This window comes from Danio rerio, chromosome 1, assembly GCF_049306965.1.
Source record: "Danio rerio strain Tuebingen ecotype United States chromosome 1, GRCz12tu, whole genome shotgun sequence".
NCBI lineage: Eukaryota > Metazoa > Chordata > Actinopteri > Cypriniformes > Danionidae > Danio > Danio rerio.
Window position 1 is genome coordinate 2,795,815 of NC_133176.1, and position 10,154 is coordinate 2,805,968.

Genomic DNA, 10,154 nt, shown 5'->3' on the forward strand with positions numbered 1-10,154 from the left:
AATACAGTAGTTCATTGTTAGTTCATGTTAATTCATGCTGCATTAACTAATGTTAACAAGCATAGGCTTGGATGTTAATAATGCATTAGTAAATGTTTAATTATGATTGATAAATGCTGTACATGTGTTCTTCATGATTAGTTCATGTTAGTAAATGCATTAACTAATGAACCTTATTGTAAAGTGTTACCATATAAATATACAGTGGTGTGAAAAAGTGTTTGCCCTTATTTCTTATATTTCCTTTTGCACGCTTGTCCCACTTTAGTGTTTCAGGTCATCAAACAAATATAAATATTAGTCAAAGAAAACACAAGTAAACACATCATGCCGTTTTGAACTTTTTTATTATTAAGAGAAAACAAAACACAAAACTGTGTTGCGCTGTGTGAAAAAGTGTTTGCCCTGTTAAAACAGAACTTAACTGTGGTTTATCACACCTGAGTTCTCTAGCTTCACCCAGGTTTACCGCCACACCTGTTGCCAATCAATAAATCATTTAAATAGGACCTGCCTGACAAAGTCATGTAGACCAAAAGATCCTCAAAAGCTAGACATCATGTCAAGATCAAAATGAATTAAAAAACAAAAAAGAGATGGAAAATAGTTCAGATTTACCAGTCTAGAAAAGGTTATAAAGTCATTTCTAAAGCTTTGGGACTGAAGCGAACCACAGTTAAGACTAGTTTATACTTCTGCATGGAGTGATCGGTGTGACCCATGGCACCTGCCTTGCACATAGCCGTGCATTTAGACATCTGCGTGCTGTTTGTGTTGCTCTGTAATAACTCTTCTGAACGCTAGCTGGCAGTGAGGTTTTTATGTTCCTCTGTGTCGAGCTTCTTCGTGGGTGTTTTGTTTTTTCTGAACACTACCTTAATGTACAAGTAGATCAAACCCGCTCATTCAGAGGTGGGAACCGGTGGACTTTAATCATATGGTAAACACAAAACAAAAGTTTTCATTTGGAGCTCCTTCACAGGACTTGACACTTGTAAACGTTCACTCCATCGGGCTCGAGGCTCTCAGCACCGCCCACCCTTGTCACATCTACCAAGCTGACCAATCACAGAGCTTGCGCAACGCATCATTGTGATGTGTAGTAACAATTTTTGAGAGGTGCACATCGGTGTCAGCCACGGCGAGGTCTATGCGACCATGCAAAGGCTGCACCGGACTATACTTGTGCGCTTGATGCAGAAGTATAAATCAGCCTTAAGAGCCATTATCAACAGTGTAGAACCAAAAATACCCAAAGAGTGCAGTGACAACTTATCCAAAGATGTCCAAACAACATCCAAAGAACTGCAGGCCTCACTTGCCTCAGTTAAGACTTCTGTTTATGTGTCCAGCATAAGAAAAACACTGGGCAAAAATGGTTTGTACGACAGAGTTCCAAGACGAAGACTGAAAATAGACTTATCTGTTGTGTACAAAGATATCCTGAAGGAGAATGTGTAACGCCGCCGGTCCTACGCCACCCAACCCTCTCCGAGCTGGTCTCGAACCGGCGACCTTCCGCATGGGAGTTGGTTGCTCTAACAAGGAGGCTAAAGACCATGGCCTCTAGCGTCTGTCGCTAGAGCACCTTTAGAGGTCAGAGGAGTGAGGTTTACCTGCACAGCACTTACTAGCTGGCCTCCGTTACACTCACCCCCCTAAACCTCACTCCCATCCGGGTCAAGGCACCAATGCAACGCCGCCGGTCCTACGCCACCCAACCCGCTCCGAGCTGGTCTCGAACCGGCGACCTTCCGCATGGAGTCGGTTGCTCTAACAAGGAGGCTAAAGACCATGGCCTCTAGCGTCTGTCGCTAGAGCACCTTTAGAGGTCAGAGGAGTGAGGTTTACCTGCACAGCACACACTAGCTGGCCTCCGTTACAAATGGTTGGCCATAGTGACCTCAAGCAGAAGTGAACTTGGGTGCTGCAGTAGTACAATGATCCAAAGCACACCAGCAAGTCCATTTCTGAAAAACAAAATGACAATCTTGAAGTGACCTAGTCAAACTCCTGACCGGAATCTAACTGAGTTGCTGTGGCATAACCTTTGACAGGTGGTTCATGCTAGAAAACACTGCAATCTGGCTGAATTCCAACAATTCTGCAAAGATGAGTGGGCCAAAATTCCTCCACAGTGCTGACTCATTGCATTGCAAGTGATTAAACACTCTTGATAGCAGTTGTTGCTATCAGTTATTGCTAATCAGTTAAACACTTTTTTTCTTGTTAATAAAAAGCCTTATTTCAAAACTGCTTGATGTGTTTACTTGTGTTATCTTTGACTAATTTTAACATTAGTTTGATAATCTGAAACATTGAAGTGTGACTAAAAATCCCTAGGGGGGAAACACTTTTTCATACCACTAGATGTCTTTTATTTAAGATCTTATCAACAAATGTTAATCATATTACTCACTAATCATTTTCCAATCAACTATGTTTAAATTTTTTGTTAGTATTGCTTTGCATATACTGCCTCTTCAAAATATAGTAGATTGTTTTCCACAGCAGATACAAAGTCAATCAAGCCTGGATTGTCATAAGAGTGAGTAACTGATGTCCAGACATTCATTTTTATGTGACAGTCAGTGTATCCTTCATATCATGTTATTACACATTGTCTTTGACTTTAGCTTATTAATTAGCATTAGTTGATCACCGCCATTTCAACAGTCCTTTCAGTCTTCGACTTGAGTTTCTTACATTTGAAGAGCTCCACAAAAGCCTGTTTAAAGTTACCGCCCTGCATCGTGTACAGCACCATGTTGAAGATGATGTTGAGCACTGCGATGGGTCTGGAGATGATGTAGGCCGCATGAACGCCATGATCCAGCATACAGTTCGTCTCTGGCGTGAGCCTCGTGTAGACTCTAAATGCACGCAGCACATGATACGGAAGAAAACAAACTGCAAAACACGTAATAATCAACACAATGACTCTCCTCGCCAATAAACGTGAGGTGCTCCCCGTATGAGGACCCTCCTTTAACTTTTCGATGATGCGCCAATAGCAGACACAGACCACCACCAAAGGAACTAAAAACCCGAGTACAGTCAACACCCAACTATACGGCCAAACACTCTGTGGATCATTGCTCGCAAAATCCAAACAGTATGTTTTGTTATCGATCTCCACTGTTGCAAAAAGATTAAAAATTGGACTAAGTTCAACTACCGTAATGATCCAAAACAACATGCAAGACATGATGCCCCAGCGTTTTCGGCTAATATTTTCTGCATGCTGTGGATGCACGATTACTACATAGCGAATAACGGAGATGCATGTGAGGGCTAGGATGCTGCCGTACAGGTTGAAGTGGAAGTCGAAGCGGGAGAAGCGACACATGGTGATTCCCAGAGTCCACGAGTCATTCAGCACATAATAGTAGACAAAAATCGGCAGGGAGATTATTAAGAGAAGATCTGTGAAGATCAGGTTCACCATGATGATGGTGCTGCTCCTCCAGGGTCGAATCCTGAGTACAAACACCAGAAGAGCTGTGATGTTTCCAATAGCACCCACAACGCAGATGATAGCATACATGGTTGGCAGATAGTAGCGCTTCACCAGGTTGTCCACATCTGTGCAGTTGTCGTTCGATGTGTTAGTCAGGCCGTAGTAAGGGTTTAGAGACATGATTGACCCTGAAGAAAAAGAGAAAAGATGTTAGACCACCCTCTTGTCTCAATCTCTAACATCTCTTCTATACATCAAGCCAATGGCAAACAACTAGAACCAACGAAATCTAGCTGTGTTGTTCATTGGATCGTGTCTGGAGTAAATAGCTGTACTGGAACACACCAAACAGACAAAAGCAAACTGAAATGAGATGAGAGCAATGTTCAGCGCCGGAGCAAGAGGACATGCCTTTTCGCTCCATTGGGGTCAGTAGCGTGTTATTGAATTGTTAATAAAGCAGCATTCAGTACATTATTACAGTAATTTTTGATTCGCTTCTGCAAATATGTCTGATAATCTAATGCATGTCGTTTGCAAATATTTGAGAAATTTTGCAAAGTTGCAGCCAGCCGCCTTGTCTTCCTTCTTGGCTTCAATTGTTTACTTCCTACATCACTTCCGAACATCACACTTGCACTTTGATTCATTACTGAATAGCCAATCAGAGCACTCTCTTCAGTTGACGGTCTCATGCTGATTCTACATGCTGAACTAATCTGACGTTATCCTGATGAGAGATGTTAAACTTAGGTCCTGACTCTCTGTGGTCATTAAAAATACCATGGCACTTCTCGTAAAGAGTAGGGGTGTAGCCCCGGTGTCCTGGCCAAAGTGCTTGAATCGGCCTTTGCGGTTATGGCCTCCCAATCATCCCCATCCACCAAATTGGTTGTGTCACTGTCTCTCCACTCCTTCAATAGCTGGTGTGTGGTGAGCGCACGTTGTCCTCCGGCTGCCGTCGTGTTATCCAAGTGGATGCTGCACTATGGTGGTGTTGTGGAGAGACCCCCCCCCCCCCCTCATGATTGTGAAGCGATTTGGGTGTATGGCTATACCCGATAAATGCGCTATATACACACATTACATGAGTTGCGACGTGTTGAAAACACCAAACTGACTACACTCTAAAAAAATACTGGGTTATTTCAACCAAAGGCGGTTCATTCCACTGTGGCCACCCCTGATTATTAAAGGGGCTAAGCAGAAAAGAAAATGAATAAATAAATGAATTTCAACCAATTTCTGGGTGTAATAGGGACTAACCCAACTCCTGGCAAATTTTTGTATTCAATGAATTGGACCACATTTAACCCTCCTTATCCAGAGCGATCAGAAGACCAGCCAAAATCTCTGGACCCCTCACACCCAGCACACTTCCTCTTTGAACTGCTACCTTCTTTTCCTTCTTTGGGTTAATCCATGTTTTACCCAATTTTTATTTAGATAACCCAGCATTTCCTTTATTGAAACCTGAACACAGACCAACAAAGCCCAATGGCCTAGTGTCGGCTTAGTGTTCTGGCCCTTACCTAAGCCCTGTTCAGATGTTTTTCAGACACTCATTGCCCATTTTACATATGCCTAAATCCGCCAGTTATCATTCATTCCTTCATTTTCTTTTTGGCTTATTGCCTTCAATAGTCTGGGGTTTTAACCGGAATGAACTTCAACTTATCCAGCATATGTTTTATGCAGCGGATACCCTTCCCAATACTGGGAAACATCTATACACACTCATTCACACACACCCACATACACTACGGCCTATTTAGTTCATTCAATTCGCCTATAGTGCATATGTTTGGAAACCCACTCCAACATGGGGAGAACATGCAAACTCCACACAGAAATGCCAACTGATCCAGCTGGGTTTCAACCAGCAACCTTCTAACTGGTGGCGATTGTGCTTACCACAATCCACTAGTTACTCCGCACCTAATACAATCAAAAATCACATCAAAACACAACTGAAGTCTTTGCAGGAGATGTGTAGGAAACTAGAGCTACTCACAGGACAAAAACCTGACAAATGAGGTATAACATCTGAACAGTGGAGCAGCTGTTGGAATTGCAGCATTCATTGGCGAATTAATGTGTACAAAATGTTTACATTTTTCAAAAAGAAGGCTCCTAAATGTACTATCACCGAGGACTGAAATAGATTGTACAGAAAATAAATATACAATTATATAAACATAAAATAGCAACTAAAATAAGATTTCAGTATTTATAATAGTAGTGAAATGAGTTTAATTCGCAGGGTGGCAGGGCACACCCTTAGAGGGGAGGGTGAGGAGCTCTGTCACCTGGGAGGAGCTCAAAGCTGAGCCGCTGCTCCTCCACATCGAGGGAAGTCAGTGAGGTGGCTCGAGCATCTGTTTTGGATGCCTTCTGGACGCCTACTTAGAGAGGTGTTCCAGGCATGTCCCACTGGTAGGAGGCCTAGGGGAAGACCCAGGACATGCTGGAGGGACTATGTCTCTCGGCTGGCCTGGGAACACCTCAAAATCCCCCGGAGGAGCTGGAGGAAGCGTCAGAAGAGGGAAGTCTGGGGTTTTCGCCTGAGACTGCTGTCCCAGTGACCCGGCCCCGGAAAACCGGAAGAAAATGAATAAATGAATGAATGAATAATCTATGCACTAATATCTATATATCTTACTTATTTAAAAAAAAAAAACTTAATTTGTTTTAATTTTAATATACTGTATATATGACCCTCTCTATGAAACATTGGCTAAAGTTACATAATCTATTTCCGAGAAAAAGAGCATCAAAGTTGTACAGTCAATATATGCGATTTGTGTTTATTGCAGTAAATAATAGATTAAATATCAAGGTTTTGAGATACTGTAGGATATTTACATGAATAACTTGATAAGTACTGAAATTAATGATTTTTATCAATTCTACGCCTTATTATTTTGTTAAAAAAAATCTGTTTGCCACTTAAACATTTGCTTTAATTTGGTATCCGGATTAGTATGGTTCAGATGTTGAAATTTTAAATAAAAGCTTTTCTTTAATGGCCCGTTTCCACTGAGTGGTACGGTACGGTTCAGTTTGGTACACTTTTATGGCTGTTTCCACTGTCAATAAGCGTACCGAACCAAACCGTACCGTACCACTTTTCTGGCACCCTTTTGAAAGGGTACCAAACGGGAGAAAGGGTACCAAAAGAGATACATGCACAGCCAAACACTGTTTGGTTACAGAGATACGTCACGAGCTCGTAGAGCTAGACAGAATGTAAACAAAGGATCCGCCATGTTCTGATACACAGCCGAGAGATTACATGGAAATACTATATGCATATAATAACGAGCCATGGATGACCCGAGATCAAACAAACCTTGTCATCATCTCGATGAACATGTAACGGAGGCCATGGTGTTTAGCCTCCTTGGTAGAGCAACCAACTCCCATGTGGAAGGTTGCCGGTTCGAAACCAGCTCGGAGCGGGTTGGTTGGTGTAGGACTGGTGAAGTTACATTGGTGCTGTGATCCAGATGGGAGTGAGGTTAAGGGGTGTGAGTGTAACGGAGGCCAGCTAGCAAGTGTTGTGCAGGTAAAACTCACTCCTCTGACCTCTAAAGGTGCTCTAGCGACAGATGCTAGAGGTCATGGTCTTTAGCCTCCTTGGTAGAGAAACCGACTTCCATGCGGAAGGTCGCCAGTTCGAAACCAGCTCGGAGCGGGTTGGGTGGCGTAGGACTGGTGGGGTTCCATACAGACACAAAGCCAAGAAGAAAAATCTGCCGTGTCCTGTTGTTGCTTTACGAGCCTGTTTAAAAGTGCGAGCGGTATTCGCTTTCTTCCGGGAAAGAATACCGCTTTCAGAAAGAAAGAAAAGGACAAGCGCGAGAGTGAAGTGCGGGAAAAAAAGAGAAGCCCAGGAGCAAAAGTGTTTTAGCAACCTGAATCATGAACAAACTGCCATGTTTATCATCACCTTTTGGACTATTATAAACTGGGAATGACAGAATGACTCTCTAACAGAGCTTACATGTGCTGCTGAAGATTACAGACACAGATGAGAGGTTTGCGCTGACTTTGGGCTATATTGCGTGTGTTTTTGAACTCAAATAAGTACTAAATGTATGATTATAACTTATAAATGTAAGTTATAATCAAATCAAGTTCATAGAAAAGTTAGTAATAAACATTTATTAACAAGTTTTTATGCGTATAAAGCATCTGTTTTGTGAGAAGTGCTTCTCATATGATATGTGAACGACCCGTACTTTACTGTGACATTTATTCGAGCGAGCATGACGTCGACTCAAACTATATGTCGTACACCACGCTCACTAAAAGGGCACCCTTTGTGGAGGAAACGCAAACCTGATAAAGGTGACCCGTACCGACCAGAACCGTACCGAACTGTACTAGTCAGTGGAAACGAGCCGAAAAGTTTCTGAGTTTGAAATTTAGGAAGTATTTGACATGGCCTAACTCGGTCTATATTAAAGATATCATATATACGAATATAGTGGCTCAGTTAGCACTGTCACCTCACAGCAAGAAGGTCATGTGGCATTTCTGTGTAGAGTTTGCATGTTCTCCCCGTGTTGGCGTGGGTTTCCTCAGGGTGCTCCGGTTTCTCCCACAGTCCAAACACATGCGCTATAAGGGGAATTGATGAACTAAATTGGCTGTAATGTATTAGTGTGTAAGGGTGTTTTCTAGTACTGGGTTGCAACTGGAAGGGCATCCACTGCGTAAAACATATGCTGGAATAGTTGGTGGTTCATTCTGCTGTGGCTACCCCTGATAAATAAGGGAGTAAGCTGAAGGAATAGGAATGAAAGTTTTAAATCTAAACACATGCCGTTTCCAAGATAAGTACACATACTGTACACATGCTTCATTTGCACATTATTGGGTATTTACAGGCACGGGACTTTTCATCAGTCGTGCAGCTGCATTCCTCCTGAAAATGAAAGTGATAACTGTCATAGATGTTGTGACACGGTTTAGAATCACTAAAGGAGGCGAACAGGTTATTATATCTTCATGACAGCACACTCCATAATGAGTGAAGGCTCACAGCTTTGTTTTACAAATGTTGGTTGTGAATAAAAAAGTGAACTTGGCCTACAGTACAGTGTGAAAAACTAATATAGAATTAGTACATTGACAAATACCTGTTCATAACAGTTTACATATTTTGTGTGTTTTGGGTTTATTTACGGTTGTGAATTGCATCATGGAATGCTGATCTGCTCTGGTGACTTTTGACAGTTTAACAAAGTGACTTTTGTTAACATTTTAGTAGTTTAATGCAATAATATAATGTATAATAAATAATATGTAAAGAAATAAGCCTGTAAAATAACAGAAAATTTGCTGCAGTTTATTTCAAGGTTTTTGTAGTGTAATATACAACACCCACCCAGATAATATAGCACTTTAAACCATTAAAAATGTCAATAAAAGTCAATTTTGTGCAACTTTTCAAGGTTAAAAGTTGTTGGAAAAAATATCAAGACCTCATAAGTCAAAAGCATCAATAAATGGAGAATAATAATAGTAAAAAAATGAATAAAAAAAATGGCTAACTGCAGATATTTTACAGTGTATTGTGGATTTAAAAGCTATATGCTTTAAGCTGGATACTAGTATCTTGCAAAATAATTGCCATGCATCATGGTAAAGACTAAATAATTTAACTAGAAGTCAGTTATTAAAACTATTGCATTTCAAATGTGTTATTCTCTTCAACAGCACTTCTGAAATATTTGAAAAAGCATTATAATTTTACAAGAATAATTTTAATCATTTTGACTTAAACAGTACGTTTTTTCTATCACATTTTCTTAATGTTACAAACACAAAAAAAATCATTCTCTCTTTTTAAAAAAATTAATATAATTTTTTTCTCTGGAACATATTTGTTCTTTTTAATCGCTGTTTTATATTTAGAGCTTGTTCATCCTGAATAATTCTTTAATTAAAAAATATATGATTTTTAAGATGACAGTATTGTCATAGAGAGATTACAATCATTAAACAAAAACATAGAAACTCTAATACTGCTTAAAATGTAAAATTGTAAATATGACTTTAAAAAAGAAAGTTGTAAACACAGCAGAAGAAATAGGAAAAATAAATGTTATGTATCATTTTGGATTCAGATCATGACCCCCAGAATCAGATCGCATCTTAAGTCCCTAAAGATTCCCACCTCTTCTTAAAATCTGATATTTCTACATAATTCCATTGCTTAATGTATCTGATCACTAGATGATAACACAAATCTTGATATCTTTGTATACTAGAAGAGCTGAACATTGATCATTCAAAAATGCTGGATGCTTACCGTACGACTTCTGATGCTCACATGAAATCTCAGAGTAAGTGTGCTGATCTCTGAACAGTTCAACGTATAAAACACAACAACTGATCCTCCCACTTCAGTTGAAGAGTTCCTGTAAATCTCTAATCATTTGCATGTTTACTGTATGCAGTGTTGTGAAGTAACAGATTACAAATACTGAAACTACAGTAATTAGGAATAGTACTTTACTAAGTAGTTTTAAAAATGTGTACCTTGCGCTTGAGTACATGTTTAGTACTGTATCAGTTCATTTACTCCACTGCTTTCCATCAACCTGCAGTCATAATTATTATTTTTGTATTGGTGATTCTTGGTGTTTAGCTATAAAGTGGAGTAATCTCTCCTATATAATAA

At 40.2% G+C, this 10,154-nt stretch overlaps 1 protein-coding gene across 2 annotated transcripts; it reads right to left on the reverse strand.

Annotated features, from left to right (window-relative positions):
• Positions 1 to 329: 329 nt before the first annotated feature.
• On the reverse strand, positions 330 to 9,818 carry oxgr1a.3 (oxoglutarate (alpha-ketoglutarate) receptor 1a, tandem duplicate 3). Of its 2 annotated transcripts, XM_073929777.1 has the most exons (2): positions 9,783 to 9,818; positions 330 to 3,648 (listed from the first exon to the last, which is right to left on the reverse strand). In XM_073929777.1, exon 2 carries the CDS (start codon positions 3,638 to 3,640, stop codon positions 2,651 to 2,653), a length of 990 nt encoding a protein of 329 aa, XP_073785878.1. In that variant the 5' UTR covers positions 3,641 to 3,648; positions 9,783 to 9,818; the 3' UTR covers positions 330 to 2,650. The 2 variants fall into 2 exon arrangements, with proteins under 2 accessions (XP_073785878.1, NP_001139100.1); NM_001145628.1 differs by lacking the exon at positions 9,783 to 9,818 and having other exon boundaries at positions 2,651 to 3,640.
• Positions 9,819 to 10,154: the final 336 nt, after the last annotated feature.